We start from the raw sequence: 24,547 nt of genomic DNA on the forward strand, positions 1-24,547 counted from the left end.
GAGACATTATCCACATCCCCTCGCAAATTACTCTCACCCCGTTATTGTAGGTGTGCTGTTAATTCAGTGCAATGAGCACTGGTTTTTTTCCCCCTGGTATTTGGCAACTTGTCTCCTAGGCTAAAGCATGCTGTGTTGGAGAGTGCTAGGGGCTGTGCCGGCTGCGTTGCGGCTGTGGCGGATGCTGGCAGGTCCCACCAGAGCCTGGGGAGAGTCCAGGCACCTCCCCAACACCAATCCCACCCCTCACTGCAAAAAGGGCCTGGGAGTTGAAAGCAAAACACTGCATCACCAGGTAGGGCTCCTGTGGGTGCTGGGCAGCAGCTTCCCTGCCTGCATATGAGGAGGTATGATTATGGTGATGGAGGATGAACGCTAGAAGCAAGAGCAAGCCAACAGCATCAGTTGCAAGAACAACTGGAAGAAGACAGAAGGAGATGCTCCCAGGCACAAATTCTTCTCCATTTATTCTACTGTGTAACTGAAATCTCTTGCTCCTTTCATCATACCTACAAACAACTTTGTTGTTTACTGTGGATGATCCTATCATAAAAGGCAAGGACATAATAATAGGGCAGGCATAAAAGAACGTAAAATAGCAGAAGAACAAAACCGAACACAAGACAACCTGGCTGCCCTGTCTCTCCTGCTGCCTGGCAGGTTTTGGAGCCATCCTGTTCTTCCTGGCATCTCTGCGAGAACACGGCGTCTTAAAAACAGTAACGATGCACTCATACTCATCACATTTAAATGTAATTAAGACTTTATTCCTTGACACTGTCGTACTGAACACAAGCATGCCTGTTCCCAGGAGCACTTCCCGGGAGCGCGCAGCTCCGGTCCCAGCTGGGCACTGGGTGCTGGGTGCTTTGCTGCAGCCCCCCCTGGGTTGGAGACTCTGGGGGGTCAGGGGTCCCCATTCTCCCATGGCAGGGGGGTCAGGCTTTAAGAGTAGCACTACCAGCAAGTAGTGAATTAATCGCTCAGTTTCCCCAACCAGCTGTTCACCTAATCACACATCCAGCAGCTCGTTTGTATGTCAGTTGGTCTGACAGAAGACACGTGTCTTCCGACACCCTTGGGCGTGCTTCTGTCCCGAGACCCTTCCCAGCACGACCCCACCGTTGGGCAGCTGCTCTGCAGTCCTGGCTTTGTAACAGTAAAAACTGCACAGAAGCGCTACGTGATCACTGATACCTCCAACACCTTGTATCTCTCAATCTCAGGATGCCTCAGAATAACAAGAAATGCCCCTCGGCACCGGTACACGAGGTGCTGGTGCTGCTGTGCGCTGGGACTGGGGGGACAGGGACCCCCGGGCAGCCCAGGGCAGCGCGTGGGGCAATGCCACCGGACCCTCCACTGGCCCCTGACCCAGCAGAGCAGGCACTGCATCTGTGTGCTGCTTCATTAGCTGCAGATAGAAACACCTTAATTCACCCTGCTATTTGCCACCTCAGGCAGGTCTATTTTATCTCAGGAAAAGTCGGTGCTTTACAAGAAAACACCATTTCTTGAAAAGAAGAAAACAAAAAAGAGTCCTTGAGGAGGAATCGATGGGAACTGCTTTCCTAGTCAATATTGTCTAAAAAAACAAATGGGTCCCACTGCAAATCAAAGGCGCTGCCGCATGTGCGCTGTGAAATACTCCATTTGTTCCTGCTCAGCCAAGCAACAATCCCTGGCCCCTCTTCACAGTATCGCTCAAGAGTAATGTTGTCATCAAATTTTCTATGAAAAAAATATCGCAGCAGAGGTGATACACTATGATGCACATATTTCACGAACAACAGGCTGCTCCAGTTAGAGCAACCTATTTAAAAAAGAAAAAATACATTAAGTTCCCCTCCCAGACTACAGATCAGCTTCATTCCTCCATTGACACCATTGTTTGAGTTAGTTCTACCAAAAATGCACCAGATTTCTGATCTTAGGGACAAGGATAGCAAGTTTCAGCTGTAATTACTATCTTGGATAAGATTTAGAGTCAAGCTGGAGGAAAAATTATTTAGAAATCATTTGTTTGCTATCATGCTCTTCATATCTTCTTTGCTGATTATCCCTTCTAATAAAATACCCAAAACTTAGTATTAAGAAATGCTGAGCAAAAAGTTCTGGAGAAAGTTTAGTTCTTGTGCAATGCAATAACTGTGCCTGGCATCTGGACAAAAACACACTGCAAAATACTTGGAAACAGCCAAACTAGTTGGTGGGGGAGGGTTGGGGGTTTTTTTTGTTTGTTTGTTTTTTAACACAGTTATTTTGTATGTAAAATCTGGGGCAGGTGCAGCAACAAGGCATTGCCCTGCTCAGGGGTCACGGTGACAGAGCCCCTCCAGCGTGGCCCGGAGCAGCGAGGCACCCGCACACATCCCTGACCCAGGGGGACCCGGGACCAAAACACGGCTGCCTGCTCGTGAAGCTCACCAGCAGCGTGGGGACCATCGGATCTGCAGGGTGGTCTCAGAGGAGATACTCATCCCTGTGTGTCCCCTGCCCTGGGGTGGTCGCAGCTGAGCCCCCCCCCCGGCAGGGCACAGGGGACCCCCACCCCGAGGGGCACCGGGGCAGCACAGCAAACGGCCACGTCTGCTCCTTTACCTCCCCTGGCAGCCAGGGCACTGTGCAGGCTAAGTGGATCACATCCATCTTTGTGTCAAGCAATTTGCATCCAGAAATGGAACTGTACACACACATGCAAATCATCATGCAAATCAACCCTCCTTTGATTTGCATATGCTGGTAGATTCACGAGGCAGTGCTCAAGTGGACCTGGCAGATTAATTACAGTGCAATGCATAGGCCATAAATACACATTTCAACATCCTTTTTGGTAACTAGCGAGGTAGTAAACCAAGTTAAAGGCACAACGGGACTCTAAATACCAAGAGTCAAGTGATATTTAACACCCAAATGGCGAGTTTGCCTCCAGTTTCCTCCCCCCTTTCCTGGCAGAAATCTTGGTGGAGAAAAATCTCTTATCGCCCTTTTGTGCAGATCTCGGTAATGGGAACCTCTGAGTGGTTCTACAATATAGTGCAGACAAAAGTATCCATCTTTCAAAAACCAGCTTTAGCTCATTTGTAAAGTGCTTTGAAACCTTTATCTAAAGCCTTGCCTTTCTCAGATAAAAGCGTCACCAGCTTCAGTCAAGAGAAAGACTGAAGGATGTGTTCCCAAAAATACAGTGAATTCTTCCTTAATGTTCCCTGGTGATTCAACCAACTTCAAGTTTGGAAATACAATCTGAAAATAATGCAGCAGTTTCCAAGGGATGAACTCCCACACGTACAAATGCCCTTCACGGGGGCCAGAGGACCCTTCTGTTCTGTAAAGTGTTGGGAAAAAAAAAAAAAAAAAAAAGAAAAAAAATCAAGAAAAGGAGCTCGCACCCAGCATGCCCACAGGAACAACTTTGCTCTGGGGTTCACCTGCTCTTGTTCGCAAACCGTCAGTAAACCCTGCAGAAGCGGGCAGAACGAGGTTGCGACACGGTCACGACGCAGCCATCACGAAGCAGCCCTCGTGCCACGGCCCGACGGGACGGCGTCACTCTGGGGCTGCTGGCGGGGACGCCCCAGGTGCCGCGATGCTGCGGCACGGCACGGCACAGCACAGCCCTTCTCCCTGGCCGGGAGCGGGTAGCCCTCTGGTCAGCCCTTGCCGCTCCCGTGGCTCCGGCACGGGGCACTCGGCCCTGCTGCCCAGGGATGTCAGGGCACGGGAAAGGTTCGTCGTGTTTTCCCACACGCCACGGCCGTGTTCGTTGGGGAAGGTAGGGCAGAAGCAGCCGTCGGTCCGGGGTGGCAGGCGATGGGGCTCAGCCACGTACCAGAGGAGAGGGCTAAAACTCTTCGGGGGGTGCCTGGTTTGGATCTGTGCCCTGCTACCCACACAGCTATTTCCATCACCCAAAGTGCTGTATAGGGTTGTCCTTTGTTCTACTGCAGCTTCCCTGTTCTGGCTTCATCTGCCCCGGTACAGACCTGACAGCGTACTTTGGGTGCATCCACACCAGTTTAAGTTATTAGCACAGAAACCTCCCTTCTTCCTGCCCACTTTGCCCCAGCCCTCCCATAAAGATCTCAGCCCAGAGCAGCTCAACTCTATGTTTCTCTCTCATCAGGCACCAGAACAGGTCTCTGCACAGGCATGGTTAAAGGCTCTCATTGGTTTCAGAAGACCAAAGCAGCAGCCAGTTCTACAGGAAGACGTGGCTCTGCTCCAGGCTTTGCTCAGGGGCCATTTTCCTCTGGGAGCAATAAGCCGTGCTAACTCGTTAGCACGGGCAGCTTCGACGCTGTAACGCTGCAAAAGGCTGCTCCAGTTGATGCCAGGGAAGAGGCACAACACGACGCGCATCGGCGCAGGTGAAGCCCCAGCAGCAGCCGTGTGCCCACCACTAAGGCTCTCAGCGCTTCTCTCATGGAAGGCACAAATCCCATGGGGGACAGAGTTGGGCCACCAGCCACATCCAAATATTTCTCCTGACCTCAGCCACTGATCTTTAATAAATCTTTACTGGGGCTAATTTAATCTCCAGCCAGAGCTCCAGGGCGTGAAGGGAGCTTTCCTTTGGCACAGCCAGGATGGAGCAGCCCTGGCGCACCCATTCCCATCGCCGGCCCCGCTGAGGATCCACAGCCCCTTCCCAGGCTCGGCTGTGTTGCAGAGACCCGGTGAGTGAACCTGCTCTGGATGCTCAGCGCTCGGCCGGGGACAGGCACGGGGATGCCCACCAGCAGCCCCTGCCATCACTGCATGCCAGCCTCCCGAGGTGGCTCTCTGCCGTCCCCTCTCCCGGTGGGGAGCATCACCCTGCGACCGGCTCTGCACACACCTACACGCACGAGCCCCTTTTCTGAGCTCCCCCGTGCCCAGACCAGCCCACGATGGGGAAGACGTGACTGGGGAGGAAACACAACCGGGGAAGCAGCCACGGGTCCGGCCACTGCTGAGTTTTTGCACCGTTGCAGCCGTGAGACCGCATGGGTTTTTAGCAGGGCCAGGCTCTGCACACGCCAGCTCAGCATCAGGAGAGCAGAGAAACACATAAAAGTGGGGTTTTAATTTCTCATGCTCCCTCCAAAGCCTGTGGGTCTGACCACCCCTCCAGCTCAAGGCCACAGGATGAATGGAGCAAACTGAGGACAAGCAGCTTTCTGCGGAGTTTCCACTCCTGGAGAAAAGGAGAAAAGTCTCCAAAGACGTGGTATTTTGCCAGCTGCAGTTTTGACTCACAAAACCAAATGCAGCACAGCTTTGGCAGAAACCTCTTTTTTACCTGAATGCCAAGAAAGGAATACATATATACATGATTTTACCTCCACTCCGTTTTTATCGTGTGGCTTGTCTCCAAAGCCCCTTGACATCCTCCAGCACGGGGCATCAGCGAGACCCACTACGCAGCCACCTCATACACCACCATCACTTCCAAGCTCCAGGAGCTCCAGGGAGAATTGATGCTAGGTGGGCAGGTGGGCTCCCTGCAGCCCCCTGCTCCATGCCCCACACATTGCATCGAGCAGCAAAACAGCAAACTCAGAGCGACTCGGCACGCCCCAACCCAGTCCAGCACCCGAGCCTGCTTCCAGAACACCACAGGCATCTTCAAGCCATAGGTTCCTTCCAGTCCCAAACCCCATGTTATTCTGATGGGCTTCACTGTCCCAGACCTGGCACACTCCCACAGTGTGAGGAGTGTAGCAGCTCTGTCCAGTAATCACTTTGATACACCAGACTGGGAAATACTTACACTCACTTATGTGTATTTTTAACTTCAGAGGGAAATCAACACGTATGTTAGTGTGCAGTAGTGTGGAAAGGTAATTTAAATGTAAATGCTGCATTTGGCCCATAGAAATTAAGAAATACACTCAATGTCTTGTTTATACTTAAAGTTAATGATTATTACCACTTCAGCCAGGTAACTAGACCTGTTGCAGAGAAATGACTTGGGTCTTAATCGTCAGCTAAGCAGAAATATGCTCAGATATGGCCACTTGGCATTTTAGACAGGTATCCAATGCTTAAACACGGGGCAGGTGTCCAAGGGGCCCACACAAACACCCAGTTAGCCCATCAGTACCAGCCATGGGTGCACAGATTAGCTGTGGGTGAGGAACGTGCGGCTCTCCGACAGCCTCGGCATCAGCCCTCCTTCTGCAAGCCGAACAGCGGCTGGAGATCATTACGCAGTTACAAGCATGTGCTACTCCGAAACAACGGCCCCACATTGCAGCTACAAACAAGATATCTGCACTTGTTATCCAGCCAGAAAAGAGGCTCTTACTCAAGCTGAACAGCATGTTAACCAAGAAGCACTTAGCATCACACGTGTATTGTTAAAGAGACTGACCGCAGATGCATAACACAGATAAGGACACAAACCTTCGTGCTCAGAAGCACCATCCAGCTACCAGTTACCAGTTACCAGTACCTCTTCCAGCACCTTCCTCTGAAGCAACCGGTACTTCGCACCGAGAGGACGGGGAGCAGCCCAGCTCACCCGGCCGCAGCTGCCAGCGAGCGGAGGAGGGAAAAGCAGAGCTGCAGAACACGGGAGCGCGCTGCAAGAGCTCCTGTCCCTGCTGCCGAGATGCCACCGGCAAGCCAAGCAGGAGGCGGCCAGCTCGGCCACCGGCGGGCTCGGCCACCGGCGGGCTCGGCGGCCAGCCCGCTGCACGGGGGCCTGTTGCCACCTGCCGGCGGACACGGCAGCCCACGGGCACGTGTGGGCCTTTCTCTCAGTTTGGGGCAAAAACGCTTACCACAAGAAGCGCCGAAGCGGCGGCGGGCTGGTCTTCGCCTCGCGTGTGCTGCCGGCGTCACACCTTTATGCACGCCCGACCTGCCCAAGAGCCCGGCCAGGGCAGAGTCCCCCTCTGCGCAGCCGCTGCCTGGGGCCACCCGGCTGCCGAGGGACCCCCCAAGGCCCCCAGGGGCTTTTTTTCCCAGGGAAGGTGCCCAGGAGCCTCCCCTGGCGCGGGGTGCCCTTTGGTGAGTGCCAGGCTGTGCCAGAGCTGGACCCAGCCGCTTACAGATACTTCTGGTGTGTGGGGAGATGGTGGGTGAGCAGCTCCGGACCAGAGGGGTACTGGGAGCCTGGAGCCATCCCTGCGCTCCCCTCCGCTGAGGCTGTGCCCGAAGCCGTGCTAATTAGCTGTAAAAAGGGACCACGGTGGGCCACTGCCCTCTGGAGATGCAGGTAGAGCCCCACCTGCAGCTGAGCCAACCCTCGCCCTGTTAAGGTCCCATGCAAACCGCTGCTAAAACATTGCCGGCTCTGTTTCTGCAGCTGCCACACATCAGGGGTAGATTGAAGAAATCGGGGAGGTCTCTGCTCCTCTGCACTGCCAGGATGGGGAGAAAAGTGAAGCCATGAACTGGCGGCAGAAAAAACAATGGAGAGAAATGTAATACGGCCTCTGAATAAACTGCCAGCCGCAGCCTCTCATCAGCTCGGGTGTGAAGTGCACTCTGACTTCACTGGAGCTGTTTATTTAGCCGTGGAGCTTTTCATACACTCAGCAGCTGGAAACACTACCGGAGCCCTGGCGTTTGTTAGCCCACGGGGCAGGGAAAGGTGCTCTGGCATCGCAGGAGTGCTTTGCACCTTGACAGTCTGCTCCAGGAGCCCAGGAGAGGCTGTGGGGAGGGGGCAGAGACCGGTGGCGGGGGCCAAGGGTCCCCTGTCTCCCCAGGCTGCAGCATCGCCTGCTTCGGGGTGACTCTTCCCTGCCCTGCTGCTCCCCGAGCCGGGCAGCGGGGATGGTCTCTGCCTCACAGAGGTCGCTGATGGAGGCTGAAACTTCACGTCTGCAGCACCGTGCAACGCGGAGGTCAGCAAAGTGGCAATCAATCAGGAAGAATTATAACAAGGACTGAATTAAGAATGTACACGGATGGGATGAAATTAAATATTAATAGCCGCTCATCTCTCTTCGGCAGCATGCTTGAGTGAGGCCATACGAGGCATACAAGCAAGGCAATCCACTGACTAAATAAACGACTCCCAGCTCTCCAGATCGTGGTGTAACACCATCACGGCCGGCTGCTCCTCTCGGTGCCGCAACAGCAGGCAGCTGAGGGATGGTGGCCGGGCCGACGGCTGCTCGAGCAGCGCCGGCTGCCACCCGGCTTCGCAGCCCGTGCAGCGGGCAGCAGCCCCCAGAGAGAATGGCACCGGGGAGCGAACCCCGGGTGCCAGCGCTGCGGCAGCAGCCCCGGGGCGCTCGGCCTCCGGCGAGCCCCGCCGCAGCGGCAGGTTTGTTACTCCAGACCAGCCTTAACAGAAGTAAGTTTATAAACCTGCCTTTATCCTCAGCCCAGGAACTGAAGTCCAGCCTTAAACCTGGAGCCGTAGCATCAGGCAATGCAAATGGGAGTGAATAAGCAAGAACTCGGAATAGCTCCGACAAGGCAAATGGTGCATGTTTGCCGTGCCGCAGCGCAGCGGTGGCAGCAGGAGCTGCCTGACGTGACAACCGGGCAATGCCCCAGTTCCGATATAACCCATGTTGCTCAGAAAGCACCTTGTTTTCCTCTCCAAAGCATCACATCCGATGCTTTAAGGACATGATTTCCTGGTACCAGGAAACCAGGGTGTCCCCTTCCCTCCTGCTCTCCCCAGCGAGAAGCACACAAAACTGCCAGCTCGCCCTGCACAGCTGCAGCGGGAGCCAGCCTCCCCTCTGGTCCCATCCCTCCGGTGCTTTGCGAACGAGCAGCCTCTGCAGTTGCTGTTTTGTGGTTTGGTTTTTTTTTTTTTCTTCTGTGTGTTCTAGTCATTCCAACTGTTCAGCAGATGCCCTCTGCAAAGCCAGCTTCTTCCAGGTGTTTAGCCTGGTTCCTGTAGGTTTCCAAAGAGCTAAATAAAAGGAGGTGTGAAGCCTCTCCCAGGCTGGAGAGGCAATGTCCTGCTGCTGCCAGCGCAGGGCGTTGTGTCTCTCTCTCCCTCCTTCCCTCAAATTTATAACCTTTTCTATTCTATTGGGTCGAGATGGGCACCCTCAGGGTAAAGAGACAGAGCTATATCCTATCATACTGATTCGCTCCTGAGCTGTCTTTAGCGATGTTACCCTTTATTTTTCATTAAAAATACATTGTTCCCCAGCATGAAACGCATTGTTTGGTGCCAAGGTGCCGTATGCATGGCAGCAAGCACTCTGGCCTTGGAGGTCAGCTCCTGCCACGGAGCCAAGTGACAAAGGACACAGCTCCCAGTGCCAATTTAATATCCCAGTTATGGCACTAAAAACCTTGTTGTCAGGAGAAGAAAGCATAAATAGCTTAACATGAGCCTGTATTAGTTAGGAGTGCTGGGGAACACAGACTTTTAATTGGAAATCAATTATCAATTTACTGATGATATTGACATTTACTCTCAGACAAAGGCTTCATTTGGTGCATTAAGTACTAGCGTTACTGTGGGGACCTTCTCAACTCAGAGAAAGTCCAGCAGAAGAATAATTTGGACGCAGGACAGACGTTTGATGAAACCAGCAGCGCGTGTGCATTAGGAAAACTGTTTAATTACATTGCTTTACTTTATCTGGTCATAAATCTCATAGGTTAAAGCTGCCGTGCCACGAGGTGCTGCACATGAAGTGCACAGCCCTGGGTGAGGAGTGACCCAGCATGGCTTGGGGCCGCTGGCGAGGCAGCGACCGATGCTGGGAGCTGGCGGGGCTGTGCCGCCGGGCACCTCCATGGCAGGGTGCTGGCTGCACCGCAGGGCCGTCGAGCACATCGCGGGCTGCGATGGACGATGTCCTCCTGCGCTCGCCACGGTTTTCATATCCACTTAGCTGGCTCAAGTTAATCCTTTAAAAGCAAACACTGGGCCGGTCCCAAAGGCCGTGGTGCCTGGTGGGGATCCGCGCCGCTGCAGGAAGGGCCTTTGTTCGTCTCCTTGGCTTGCGCGGCCCCCTAAGCCCCCTTGCTCCTTCCCTTTGGAAGGAGATAATCGCTCTTGTCCTGTTTGCAGCAGAGCGAGCACTAAATCATCTTTGTTTTAAGCTCACGTTGACATCTGCTTTTGTCTGGCATCGCTTGTGCATTGCAGGCACGCGTCCCCTTCCCGGAGCCGAGCGCGACACGTCCTCTGTGGCAGGGCTGGGGGGGTTCCCCACACGGGGGGCTGGCAGCAGCGGGGGGACACACGCTGGAATTCAGTTTTCCAGCAGGCCTGTCACGGACCAGGTGAAGCAGCTCTGGCTGCTCAGCAGCTGACAGTGGGTTTTTGTGGGGAGGGGGCAATTGTTGCTAACAGGAGCGGGCAAAGCCTGGCAGCCAAGGGAGGCACAGGGCCCCCGGTCCCGGCGGGGCTGTGCCAGGGAGCCGCGTCCACAGGTGGGGGGGCAGCAGGTAAACCCCCTCTGGGGCAGAGCCGCTCGGGGGGCACCGGTGGTGGTGGGGAGGAACAACCCCTGAAGAAAAACACCGTTCAATGTGAGAATAAGGGAGCCGTGGCAGGTCTCTGGCCCCGGAGAGCCTACGGGCATGAATGCGCTCACAGAGCGAGTGGCTGGAGGGATGCGAGAGCGCCATGTTGTGGTCCCCCCCTCTGCTCCTCCAGTGATAATTAATGTCTGTGTAATCAGCTTTCAAAAAGAAAAGCAAGCCTACTCTTTTAACGCTTCACTGCCAAAGCCGCCCTCCGGATTTTGAGAGCAATACTAATCCAATGCTCCCGCACAGGTGAGCCCTAACATGCTGAACTGCTGAGAAGGGCTAACGGTGTGAAAGGTTGGGGAAAAACGAGGTAGCATCGACAGGAGATCGAGACTTGACATCCCCCCCAAAACACACGAAGGGCAAGCAGGGGGAGGCAGCGGGGATGCTCAGCCCAGCTCCTCTTGGGCATTCACCCCAACCCACCGCACTCGTGGCTGCTCGTGAGGGGGGGGCCGCGTCCCTGCCGCAAGCGCTGGCCCCTGCAGTGGTGCGGCCCCACTGTCCCTGTTCAGTGTCACCCTGGCCTTACTGAGCTGACATTCCTCCTACGGCACAGACACGCCGAGGTCCCGGGAGCTCACGCAGGCAGAGGTGAAGGTGAGGTCTCTCCGGAGCAGACATGGAGCACAGCTTAGCTGCCATCCTCACCTCCCCCCATTCCCCACCCGAGGCAGCCTTCCCCTGTGAGCAAGCAATAAACCACCCAAAGGTGCTCTCACCGAAGCAGGAGGTTTGCAAAGGGATTGAATTGCCTGAAGACGGGCGCAGGCAGCGAGGGCTGGAAACGATTCCTGCACCAGGGGCTGGGAGAGCACAGGACAGCCCTTCCCCACCAGCCCTCGCCCCAGGAGGAGCCTAACACACCCCCACAGCCCCCTCCTCAGCCTTTAACTACTGCGGTTTCAGCACAGTGAGCTTCAAGGCAAAGATTTGTTCAAAATAAAATGGAAGAACGTACCTGTTGGTTTTACCTAAATGCATTTAAAATAACATTTAGAAGAAGAAACGACACCTCTGAAACACAGGGTACACCTTGGCTGGTGTAGATAAGCCCAGGCCCTCCCACGCCAGCAGAAACAGCCAAATTTACACCCTCTTGGAGGCGGTGGTTTGTTTTTTTTTATTGGCCTACATGTCTGTTCCCCGCGTGTTTTCACCATATGCCCCGGGCTGAGAGGAAGGAGCCCATCTGCGCTCTCAGCGGTTCATCTAAACAAACACAGCGGGAACACACCAAGTCAGCCATGGCGAGCAACCGCGGGCCTGCCTCGTGGCTACAGGGGAGCAGCGGCCAGGAGACGCGGCCAACGGCACCACCGCTGCCCGCCGGCACGGGGAAGGTGCTGCGCGGCTGCTCTGGAGGAGCACCCCAGCCACTGCCTCCGCACCGGGGTGCAGGGGACAGGGGATGGTGAAGCCGTGAGCACGGGTGCAGGCAGGGGTGCAGGCAGGGGTGCCAGCCCACACGGCTCCCAGAGGCAGCAAATATTCTGAAACTACAGCCGGTGTTTTTGAGAAAAGTTAAGCAGTTTTATTCAACGGGATGAGTCCACACCCGACCAGTGGCTTCATCTACATGGCATCATCAGCATACATGACAGAGGACCCACTCAGACACTCTAGCTGAACGGCATCTCACCATACGTTACAGAGACAACACCAGAGGAGGAGGACGACCGTTACAAAGGGCAGCCAGCCAGCGGTTTCCTTCGGCTTCCCGGCGTAACCAAACCCATCCCCACCAGACTACGCAGCCCAGCCACTCGGAAGCAGATCAGACTCGGGACATCTACTGCCGCACCGTGAAAACCACAACACCGCTAGTTAAATAACACAGTCCAGGGTTTACAAAAATGACCTACCAGGGGTACTTCGGCCTAAGGAAGAAAGTGCACTGTCATCACCACCCCGGGGACCGACTCACTCGCGCGCATCGCTGAAGAGTCTGTACAGAGAAGAGACCGCCGTGGGTGCCGTTGCTTTCGAGGCAGCAGCGCCGAAGGCAACGCCGAGCCCCGGGGAGGGTGGGCAAGCGCCAAGCTGCCCCTCCGGAGGCGGCCACGGCACCGCGGGGCGGGACGGGGCAGGTCCGCGGGGACCCGGCGGGGTCTGCAGGAGCCGAGCCGGGGGTCGGCACTCGCTCTGCACAGCAGAGAAACAACCGCTCCGTGAAGATGCCCTCCTCTTGGCGGCCGTGTCCCCGCGGAGGGGCTGTGCCGGTGCCTCTGGACCCTCACCCGGCGGGGCAGTGGGAGGCAGGGCACTCCCACCGCCTGCTCACGTCAGCGACTCGGCCGTAAGTTTTCACAGTGAAAGCTCTGTGAACTCTCTGAAGCCTACAGTCTTTACGCCTTTAGAGAGGTATCGAGGATCGGGGTAAAGTTACTCATAAAACATGAGCAGGTTCCAGTTGTGATACTCCTACAATGTACGTGTTTCAATTTTGTGCCAAGTTAGCTTGCAGAAAAATACATTTCTTCCCTTAAATTTACAGTAGTTAAAACTACAATTTGAATACCGTATTAAAAAGGGGTAGTTTATTCTTCAACAAAATGTCCTCGTTTTCTTTTCTTTAAAAAAAAAATTAAAAAGGACTTTAAAGGCAATCACCCCCAGCACAACGCAACTGTACAAAGGAAATTATGATGTGTACAGCTCCTAGGACATTAACTCCAAGCATTTGTTCTGGTGCTCAAAAAGGCACTTAAAGATAAGAAAACAATTGTATTAAAAACCCACAACAAAACGAAACAAAGGAAAACGAAAGGCAATAATTTAACAGAAAGACACTGGAACTTGTACCGTATCTCCAAAAGTAAGAAGGGAGGAAAAAAAAAAACCCCTAATAAACACGGTTTTGCTATCAAGTCATCTTTGAAAGTATATAAAAAAACCAGAAGACTGGCAAAGTGAATGTTCTCCAGGAACTAAATGGAAAAAAAAATAATTACTGGCAACGAATACACAGCTCTCGTGCCAAATGGGTTCCTTCCCTCCCCCTAAAAGCACATTTGCTGGTTCATTACTAGACCAGACTGACAGACTGTTTGAACATCTGCTGCCCGTAATGACAGAGGCATTGACCTCAGGGTTAGCCTAAGTTAGGAAAGGGGAGAAAAATTATGAAGAAAAATAAACATCAGTATGAACCAATTGTGGTAATTACAAATGTCAACAATGTTAATAGACAAGTACATAAACACCATTTCCCCTTACAGCATTATACGGAGGAACAATGACAGAATCACTACATACAGTACTTCTCCCCCACTGTACACTGAAAGGTTAGCTTTGCGGCTTTGTTTTTTTTATCTCTTTTTTTATTATCATTATTATTATTGGGTTTTATTTTTACATTGAGCTACCTACTAAGTGCAAAGATTTGGTGAGTGGCATTGGCTTTCATCTAATCTTAGCCTACATTTTGTACAGTTTACATGTTAACAGTTACTTTCCAGCATTTAAGCAAGTACAGCAATATATATACACGGACTGGCAGGGGCAGGAGCCGGCCAGGAGCGGGGTGTGGAAGGGACACATGCTTGTGCGCTGGGCACAGGAACGAACAGCGGCCAGTCCCACCGGGTTTGCGACGCTGGCTCCGTACCCGGCGCGTGGGGGTACCTGCCGGCCCCCGGCTCGGGGCGGCTGTGCCCACGGATGCGTTCCGGGTGAGCTCCCCAGCCGAGACGTGAGCTGCGGCAGGAGCGGTGGGCTCGGCCGCCCCGGCCGGCCCCTGCGCTGCCTTCTGGAAGTCAGGCTGCTCCTCCGGCCACCTGCGAGCTGGGGTCTGCAGCGGTGCTGGGGAGAGGAGGAGGATGAAGGGGGGAACAAAAACAAGCCCTGGGCAGGGGCAGGCAACTGCTGGATGAGGCAGGAGAGCTCGCTAGCTTCTTCGCCCAGGGACAGACAGAACAGCAGAAATCAGAGATAGCGGGAAGAAAGGATGAACATGAAGGAGCCATTAGTGCAGCTCTTCTATGCAGCTGAAGAGACTCACCATGGCCCGTTTCACTGTGGGGCTGTACGTGATCATATGGACGTGACCAAATTAAACCACGGGTCATTGCATGGAAATCTGTACAAGAAGAAAAAAACTGCAGGAGAAGCACAGAGTGTCTTGAATTCAGCGCTTACAGAAGAGACTTGATTATCAGACAAAGTACCATGCAATCCCCAGCTCTTTCTGCATATTTTTTCTCTGGGTTAAATGTTCAGAGGAAAAACAAAATGTAGATTCTTTTGCATAAACTCAAACTGTTGTATTATATAGTACAGTACAGAAAGTGCAAAATATCACCCCATCAGATCGGTTCCGTATCTGATACGGTCAAATATGGCTCATGCTTTTCATGCAAGAAGATGCAATCTGAATCAAGACCCTCATGTACTGCTGTGCAACTTCAAATAAAGGAACGTTGCTGTACCAAAGCCTCCTCGCCTGTTTAGTCCCATCTGTTGAGACATCATTAGGTTTTTTTAAAAAAAAAGAAAAAGAAAAGAAAAAGAAGAGTGTGGGGAAAGGGAAATGAAGCATCTCAAAACTCTGTAAGTTACTCTATTTATGCTTTACCACAGGTTTGTCACTAGTCCTTGTTCATTCTGAAATCTTCAAGAAAATCGGAGTTCTGTGGACCCCATGGTGCAGGCAGGGCAGCACTGTGCCCCGGTGCAGCAGCAACGTCCTCCTCCTCTCTGCGTGAAGCCAATGGAGTACACCTCGTTTTCTGTCCCCGCTCCTGCCGGGTGCCGCTGGCCGGGGCGTCACAGCACACGCGAAGGCGTCTCGGGATTCAGCTTGAAAAGACACTCCAGCCAGCCTGACACACACTGGCATTTATGAATTTCCAGCTCTTCTCCATAGGCCAGCACTGAACAAAACCCACTGTATCTACCCCCTGCCCCCCTCCCCCTTTTTTTTTTTAAATGCCACAAGGTGCAGAAAATAAATTCCAGGATTGGCCTTGTATTGCTCGACGCACAGCTGCTATGTATCTCCACGCACACATACGCACACGAATAGCCTGGGAAAAAACCCAAATCAACCCAACATCTCTAGAGAGGACATTTCAGAGCCAGTTTCTGAGGTAAATCTACTTTTTTTAAAAAAGTCACCGAATTCTGTACACTTATTTTTTTTAATATATACTTCTACATATAGCGTGTATTCTCCAGTGCCAACACATAGACCCGCCGTCTCCTCCTGCTGTAGGACTGCAAGCTTGGGAAGTGTTTCTGCATGGACGGGCGTGTGTGTGCACACATATGTACATACACACACACACACACACACACGTATGTACAATCAACCATCAGGCCTAGGCTACGCACTTGTTCCCCTTTTGGAGAGGTTCCTCTTGAGCACGGTTTTGACTTCCCGCTTGGCCGAGAGAGGCTTTGCCGAGCTGCCGGCCCTGCTCCCACCATCCAGGCGCTGGCTCTCCCCACCGCAGTCCCCGCGCCCCAGCCTACATGGTGCCCGATTTATCCGTCGAGCTGCTGGGGAAGAGCTTCTCGGTGGGGGTGACGGCGGGGCTGCCCACCCCTGAGCTGCTGCTGCTGCTGGAGCGGTGCTGCACCACCGGCCGCACCGGCCGCATCGGCGGGGGCCGCAGCTGAGCCCCGGCCAGCCGGGCCGACAGCGCCGGCTTGAAGGTGGTCATCATCTCCGTGGTGGAGCTGCTGCTGCGCCGCATGGCAGCGTCAGGGTCCCGGATCAGGATGGTGTGGAGGGGGCTGGCGGGCTCCGAGTTGGCGGCACCCATCGGGGGGTTCTTCATGGGCTCCAGCGTGTCCAGGACCACGTCGGGGGCCTGCTTGGCCGTGTTCTGCCTCTCCAGCTCCCGCAGTTCGTTCAGCGCCGTGCTCATGGTCTTCTCGATATCCTGTGAACGCCACCGACAAAGGGATGTCAGCACCGCGCCACAGCATCAACCCGCTCTCCTGCACCCCACCCGTGGAGATGCCCCCTGCCCTGGCATGTGTGTCTGTCTGTGTGGGTCTCTGACCTAAGACGGGGCCTCCAGGCAAAGCAGGAGCTTTGGGAGAAGATGTAAAGCCCAAACACTGGCCGCGCAAAGGTGCCTCATGTCTCCCAAGTCAACAGGAGTTTGGTCACCAGCTCCAAAGGGAGCAAGCTCCGGGCACCACGAGTGATGGGGTGAACATCAGCCTGTCCACATCTCCAACGAGACAGGGCATCTCCAGGCTCCCCTGCAACACTGAGGCTGGTTTCTCCCCAAAAAAGGAGGTCCTGCAGCCTCCATCTGATGTACAAGAGCTCTGCTGTCCCTGTGCCTACAGGGCAATGGCACATGTGGGGACAGAAACACGCAGGGATGTATGCAGAGTAAGCAGCACGATGGCAGCTCGCCATAAATAGAAGAGAGGCAGCAACAAGGCCTCTCCTTGCTTGCAGGGGGGGACCCGAGGTGAGACCGGCCCCAGCCCCTCACCACCTGCCCACCTCTGGTCATGTCTCCTAGGCACGGATCCCATGGGTCTGTCCACAGAGATCCTCCAGAAGGTGAACCCAGTTGAACTAGAAGTGTCCATTTAAAGGAAATTAGCTAAATTGCCTACAATGGTAGTGCTGATAGTCTCATTCAGAAATAGGGAGGCCCTAGTCTGGCTTCACTTAAATCCACCTTAACTGAATTAAGGCCACTAACTCAGAAAGAGACCATTTGAAGAGTGATTTAAGGCAACAGAATCAATCGTTTAAAAAGTAGCTCTAGTTAACTCTCCTCGCTGTCCTTCTGTAGACGAGTCCTTAATTTTATAATGCATACAAAACGCTTGGTGAGCCTCAGATAATGTTCAGAGGATCAGCAGAAGGGAAATAATTATCAAGTTAGCTCCAATGAATTCTACTAAGCTGTTCAGATAATGAGTGAAAATATTCACCGAGAGCTAAGCCTCAGGACTACCAGTCCAGCAGCTCTACAGACTTCCAAGGTATTCACATCAGCTGAACAAGAATCTTTTTCAAGGTTTAAAAAAACAACGCAAAACCCCAAAACCCAAGAAAATTGTGCATATCATGCTCTGTCCTCAGCATTCACCTGTCCCTCTGGAGGCTCCCGGACCCCAAGGCCTTGCACTGCACCTGGGGAACGCGGCCCCGGGGTGCCATGCTACTGGCCATCAGCCGAGCCCGGGGACTTTGTGCGTGCCATTATCCTGTCCCAAGGTGGACGTGGTGCCTCAGCTCGAGCCATCGCTCAGGGCACGCGCTGTGCTACGACTGTAACTTTGTAAATTGATCACACCAAACGCAAGCTCTTGATGGACAGAGAAGCTGGGTAGCGTGCTGCAGAGCAAGAGAACAAGGAGCGTGGCTGGTGGAAAAGCAAACAGGACAGTAAGAGTTCTTCCTTTCTGCAATCATCATTAATCATCCCACTGAAAGCAGCTGATTTGACACATAATAGCCTGCCAAACCCTGTGGCACACGAGCTGCTGCCGGGTGGAGGGCAGCGGTCTCCCCAGCAGCTGCACCCCTCCGCCTGGGCATCACCCACCGTCCCCCAGCTGCTGCTCCTGCCGGAGGGTGGCACGAAGCAAACTGCCAGCAAACTGCTGAAATAGGGGACGGTGAACAGCCTGTACACGGTGCTCCCAGCCCCTGAACCAGCCCAACCCATGGCTGTTTGGACACATCCACAGGGACTGTGCCTGAACTATGTGGTCCCAAAGAGGCTGGGGAATCCTGCCGCCTGCTCCATGAAGGGACTGTTCTCTGAGATGTTGACAGGTTTGGTATAACCTGACTGATACCTGGATGGGGGCCTCCTGCCAGCGGTAGGGAGAGGAGACCTGCAGGCTGTGCTGGAGGTAACATGAATTTAATGAGCCCTGTGGAACCAATGGCCTAGTGTGATGCCAATGATGTTGCATGGCTGGAGGTGTCACACTGAGATCAGACTAACATTTTCAGGTCCCAGCTACAAACGGTCAGTAACAAACCTGAAGCACCTTTCTCCAAACATCCAGCATCAAATGCTGATTTGGCAAATCCAGTTTTCTCCATCTAAGCTCCTTATGGAGCACCAGATGAAGATAATGCGCTTCCCTCCCTGCGGGAGGTGAGAGCTGCCAGCGCATTTTGGTGGTGGATTGAACGTTTCTGTCTATTGCTTCAAAGAATGCTCCAAAGGTTTGTGGAAGGAGGCAGTATCTTTTATTAGACCAACCGATAATTGGAAAAGCAGGCAAGCTGTTGGCTGCTCATTTTTATCTTTAAACCATCACAGCTACAACAGCACTGTAATTCTGAAGTGCGCTGAGATGGAAGGGGCTCTGCGGTGCAACCCGAGTGACCTTTATTTTATAGCCTCTCGATCCCTGGGCACTGAGAACCACTTCACAACCCTCTTACCTCAGCAAGTGCTTCTGCTTCTAGAGATTTCTGATCTCCAAGACTACTGTGTCTAGTCGATCCACAGGTCGATCTCAGCGGGTGGCCATCAGACAAGGCCTTCCTGTCTGGGAAATTGATGCTGCCTGCACTGCCGAATGTCGCCATTCTGCGCTTTTCAGGACTCTCAATCCTGCCCCTGTTAAGAGGTATTTTGTGGGGGCTGCTAGGGCAGGCCGCTGCTCGAGGAGGAGTGTCTATGCCAGGACCCATCCCTCGGGGTGGGCTGTGGGTGTCCCCCCCACTTCGACGGCGAGGGATAGCTGCACCGTCAGACCTCAATCTCACTCTGCAAAGAATCCATCACAAGACTAGGTCACTGTCCGTCAGACTGAAAGCATCTGGTTGCATGCCGTAAGACAATTGCTCAGCTCTGAGAGTTCAGATCAAACCAAACTCGAGCCTTTCAGCTTCAGAAGACTAAGGCAAGAGGGAAGACAGACATTTTAGCCAGTGCCAAGAAAGGGACAGCATAGTACCTTCTTTACTTGTTAAGATCTACATTAGCAATGCACATGAAAACCCCCTCCATGCTCATATTATTCTGCAGTGCTTACTGAAGCCTTCCCTTCTGTCTTGCCCTACACCACACACAGACTCTCCCCGCACGTGACAGCGACCACCTCTGTGTTCATAGGAGAATGAGAGTTTCCCTACCGGCCCATTACTCCCCCAAAGCCATAGTCCACGATATGATCCGTCGGAGACTGGATGTCGTTCTTGGAAGAGGCTTTATCATCCAGCAGTGGTCCGCTGCTTGCCTCGCTGTCCGCCTTCTGACTCAGGCTGTCAGAGAACGCATCATCCCTAGGAAAAGGAGACCTCCATGAGTTAACAGGGCTCTGCCCCAGGAGAGAGGCGAGGGCCCAGCCACAGCATGGATCTGAACATCACCACTCCAGCAGCTCCAGACTTTGTTAACAAAGGGCTGGACCAAGGCCACCACTTCAGACAGTACCTAGAGCTTGGAAAAAGTGAGCATCACGTCTCCCTATCAACCTGTGCTGTAGTTGCCATTTTAATGAATCCAGGTACAGTACTTGTAACAGAAGCGGCATCTGCGAAGGACCCTGGGATCTGCCTACAGGCCAGCTGGGCACTGAACAGTGCCAGGTCAAGGTACAGAGGGGGCAAGGCCAATATTAAGCCTGGGTCATGCCACTTTGAGGAGTCAGTGATAGATGGGGTTCAGGCACACTGATGTACAATATTTAGTGCTTAGCTTTATCAGCTTGAACGAGAAACTATCTGAGCCAATACATGGTGAGGCAGATGCAAACAGATCCAGATTTCTCACCAAAGTCATTAAACCTGGGAAAATCTGACCACCTATTTTAGGTGGCTAAAGATGGACCTCATGTAATTACGTGATTTTAACATCCTGGATCAACACATGCCACTTTACTTACATGTCCTGCACCACAATGTATTGGTGGGGTATGAGGCCATCCACACCATTATGTCTCCCTTCCCACCAGTCTTCTGATGCCCGATGGTACAGGAGGAGTGAAGCTCCTTTCTTAAAGGAGAGCTCTCGTGGAGATCGTCCAATGTAGTCAAACTTTGCTATGGCTTCAATCTGCTCCACTTCTGCAAAGGAGAGAAGGACAGATAGAGAAAAGCTTAGTTCAACAATCACAAGGGCACAATAAATCCTAGAAAGAGACATCTCGCCAGAACAGCTGTAGTGCTGCTGCCCTAGCTTCCCGAGAGCATCTTACACTGAGTACAAACCATCTTATTTTTAGACTGATCAATTCTTTTTGTTCTTCCAGTCCTCCTGGAATTTCTCACAGACTCACAAACTACCAGCAATTACAAAAAGCTACAAACCAGATGGGGAGTAGTTGAAATTTCCCTGTGTGCATATGGCATCGTCACCCGCACTCTCATTTTCTACCTATAAAGTGATTTCTTCGGTTGCAGAACCCCATTATCCTCCAGACTGGGATCTTGTTAAGCTGTGTCAGATACTGTGATCAAAGCCCTGCTTACCTTCTCTTCCTTTCCTTATCCTGGAGACAGTTTGGCCTGAATTATTGATGAGTAATGAATCCCCCTTTGGGGATTCCCATAGAAATGATGATACTGGCTCTGGCCAGGCAGCTGTTCTGCATCACACCCCCACACCTGCAGACCTTCCAGCACTCTACCTCACCGCTTCTCCACTTTTTCTAATTTAAGCTCTACCAAACTCCAGGGATTCACAAATTGGGAGCTCAGGGCCTGAAATACAAGAGGGCTGAGGCAGGACTTCACTTTGGGAGGTTGTGAGCACACCAGGAGCCTTTGAGGCCCTGGCCGAGGGCATCACAGCAGAAGACGCTGGTGCACCCAAACAGGAGCCTGGTTGGCACCAAGGAGCCCGTGGAGGAGCCCAGCTCTTCTGCAAATCTGTTTCCAGCTGGGAGCACTGAATCCCAAAGAAACCACTGCAGTGATTGCAAGGCAGCGACGGCACTTCTCTCCTCACTGGCAAGAGCAGACTGCACTCTGCCTCACCTCGCTCTGAGACAGGGGTGAAAAAGCAGGCTGCCACCACTCAACTACCTCCAGCCCCTATGGGAGCCAGCAAGCAAGCAGTTAACATACCTTCATAGTCTGAGACACCTGATCATTTTAAACCCCACCTGGAGACTAGCAGACAGGCGATAACAAAGCTGAAGAGGGCAAATATGCCCAGTTCCTCCAGATCTGCCACATTCTTATTAGAACATGAAAACTTGCTCTGCTCCGTCTGCCTCGTCACTAACCACAGGCTCAGCATCAGCAGCAATCAGGATGCGACCCCTCGCTCTGCTCAGTGACAAAATCCACACAGAGGAGGAGATACCGGAGGAAGATACGGGAGACACTGAATCAGACCCCTGCCCCCTTCCTCGCCTCATGTGGGACAGGACAGGTCACTTCAGCAGACTGATTTTCCCCAGCTTAAAATACACATCTGCATCAACACAAGCAGCAGGGTGCTTGGGAGCACTACAGCAGGATCAGTGAGGAATGCTCTGGAGGAAATGGAGTGGGGGAGGCTACCAGGAGGGCTTTCACAGCCCTGATAAAATATTGAGCTCCCCAGCAGGGAGGGTTCACGGGGCAAGGGAGAGGGGAATAAGGAATATGTGAATTCACAAAATAAAGCTGCTCCTCTTCTCTACGCTTGTACCACAGTTAATCACCCAGGAACTCCAATCAGAGCTATTAATGTGACCACCCAAGCATAAAATTGGCTAAATGGCAGCTCGCTCTCCTTCATCTTCTAGTCCTGTCGGCTCCTGTCTGTAGCTGAAAGCAGGTCCTGAGCTGTCCAGCCCAGCTGCACCCTTCCCCTCCTCCCCGCAGTGCCGGCCAGCCGGGCAAGCCCTCCCGCCAGCTGCCAGCCTCGGAAGGTGTCAGCGTTTTGTCGGAGCAGAACATGTCCAAGGAAACAGTGGCCATCAGGAAAGCAGAAGACGCATTCGGCTGCCCGGTGCCCTTCCGCACAGCAAAGTCCTGCCATTAAATGACGTCGTGGGGTTGCACATTCACTGTCCCTCAGCCGTGCCAGCTGGGTCTCCCGGACTCGCCCCGCGGCCGAGCTGCCGGTGCCTCTGGGTGCAGGAAGCCCAGCGCTTCCTCCTGCTTCGGTACCGCGTCCTGGAGCAAACACGCTTCTTGACCAGCTCTGCTAGCACCCCCCTTTCCATGCTCGCCTTTGTGATCGCCACGAGCTTCAAAGCTTTTACTGAGAGCCCATACGTGAAACTCTGAGCTGGTTTACGCAGACGTGCAGGCAGACAGGAGCTTACAGAAAGCTGGACCTGAGCCTCCTCCAGAGCATTACGCAACTTCGGTGATGCACCCAGCTGCAAGGGATTCACACCCGGCTGCACCCATCCACGCGGTCCTGGCTCACAACACACCCTGCTTCGCCCTCCGAAGCTGGCCAGCTCCACGGGCCTGACACGAGGAAAAATGAGCAGGAGGCTGCTTTGTCACCAAAGGAAACAGAACTGACTGTGGCTTGCTCGAATACAGGGGCACTGCGTTTCTGCCAAGGAGACGGCTGCTTGACAGGGGATTATCCACAGCCTCATAAAAGCAGCTGAAAGACCCCCTCATTTCAGAGTGCCCCCAACAGGGCCACTGATGTTCACTGTTTTCCCCGCAGTGCATCCAAGGGCCCGCAGCAAACAGAGCTGACTGCCCCCCACGTCAGCCCCCCATCTCCCCTCCTGTTCTCATGAGCCATTTCACGCAGCGCGTCCTCACCATCGCATGGCATGTAAGCACAGATGATAAGGAGAAGGAAAAAAAAGTCATATATGGGATTAATGGAATCTCATAGAACAGCTCCAAAAAACCAACCCGTGTATCCTGCCGTGGAGTCAGACCACTGCAAAGGTCCCTGCACAACCTATACACAACATTTATTAACATGCAAATTCATTACTAAGCACACAAAAACATCAACCCCCACTAAAGTGCCAGTTATTAGTTGAGGCCCTAATCTGATGAGGAGCGAAGTGCACACTGCTTTCCTGCATGCACAGCTCTTCTAACACAGACCCGATTTTCTGCTGCTCACATCTGTGCTCACCATCATCACTGGTGTGTGGCTCCGTGCCGTTGTCATGGTCAACTTCATCAATGGTGCCTGGCTCACTGTGTGGGCTGTCACTGAAATAAAATACACCATGCTTTCAAAGAAAGAACGAGATTCTGTTCCTAAGGTACTTAGCAAAAGTAAGTTGTTCAGGGAAATTCTGGCCCCAGTGACACTGGAAAGAGTTATGGTTTTAGTTTTCATAGGACTGAGATGGTCATTTTAAATCCCAGCAGATCTCTGAACTTGCTTCAAGAACAGCAGACACTCGCACCTTGATCTTCAGGCCCAGAACGTCATGTTCTGTTGCTTGTGCATCTTACTCGTATTTGGCAAAACAAATATAAAGTGATACCAAGTTAAAATGCTCCACTCACTCATTCACAATGAGTTTTAGCATTTTATCCTGTCCTTGCATCAGTAAGAATGGTGGCAAGTGATCAGAGTCAGGGAAGATCAAGCCTCAGAAATGTATAGAGCTTGCACACAAACCAGTTCAAGTCTGTTATAAATACCGGTTTGTTAAAACTCAGATCTGAACGTCAGTTTAGAATTCCAGCATCCTCCAGACAAACGTGCAATATCACCTACACTTCTAACGTGGGAGTTTGTTTATGGAGTTTTCCTATCCTGCGTATACCAAGTAGGGCAAATTGTGCACCAGAGAGATGCAATGCAATGCAACTGCACACGGCTGATCCCATCCACAGCTAATGCAAACTCATCTGTCCTCTAACACTGACAAAACAAAAGGAACTGGTAGGTTCAGGTTAACTTCGGGCTCAGAGATTTCATCCAACTAGCAAATTATCATGGAACTATGAGACACTACTCAAAAATTCCAGCCTAGGAGGAATTTGGTTAGAATTGACCTAAAATTCTGTTTTGCTCTCAACACACTTCTGTGAATCTGCAGCTAAAATATTTTTTTTTATAAATATTAATATTCCTATTGGAAACAATTTTCTCCTGAAGTTTTTACTGAGGTTTATAATGCTGAGTCAGCATGAGAAAAATGAAAAGAAAAACTCAGTGAAATTGCCTGTTTTCACCAGCAAGGCTAAAATGAAAAGCAAAGCTGACATATA

At 52.6% G+C, this 24,547-nt stretch overlaps 1 protein-coding gene across 4 annotated transcripts in view; it reads right to left on the reverse strand.

The window, feature by feature from the left end:
• Positions 1–11,966: 11,966 nt before the first annotated feature.
• The window catches only part of SRGAP3 (SLIT-ROBO Rho GTPase activating protein 3), a 175,811-nt gene continuing 163,230 nt past the window's right edge, over positions 11,967–24,547 (reverse strand). For 3 of the 4 annotated variants that reach the window (XM_052776314.1, XM_052776313.1, XM_052776315.1), the window contains 5 exons: positions 23,454–23,533; positions 20,287–20,467; positions 19,535–19,684; positions 18,839–19,166; positions 11,967–16,343 (listed from right to left, as the gene is read on the reverse strand). In XM_052776314.1, the coding sequence (XP_052632274.1) occupies positions 15,927–16,343; positions 18,839–19,166; positions 19,535–19,684; positions 20,287–20,467; positions 23,454–23,533 (1,156 nt within the window). In that variant the 3' untranslated portion in view covers positions 11,967–15,926. The remainder of the gene's footprint in view (positions 16,344–18,838; positions 19,167–19,534; positions 19,685–20,286; positions 20,468–23,453; positions 23,534–24,547) is intronic. The other variant, XM_052776316.1, reaches the window with a different exon arrangement.

This window comes from Harpia harpyja, chromosome Z (assembly GCF_026419915.1).
Source record: "Harpia harpyja isolate bHarHar1 chromosome Z, bHarHar1 primary haplotype, whole genome shotgun sequence".
Lineage (NCBI taxonomy): Eukaryota > Metazoa > Chordata > Aves > Accipitriformes > Accipitridae > Harpia > Harpia harpyja.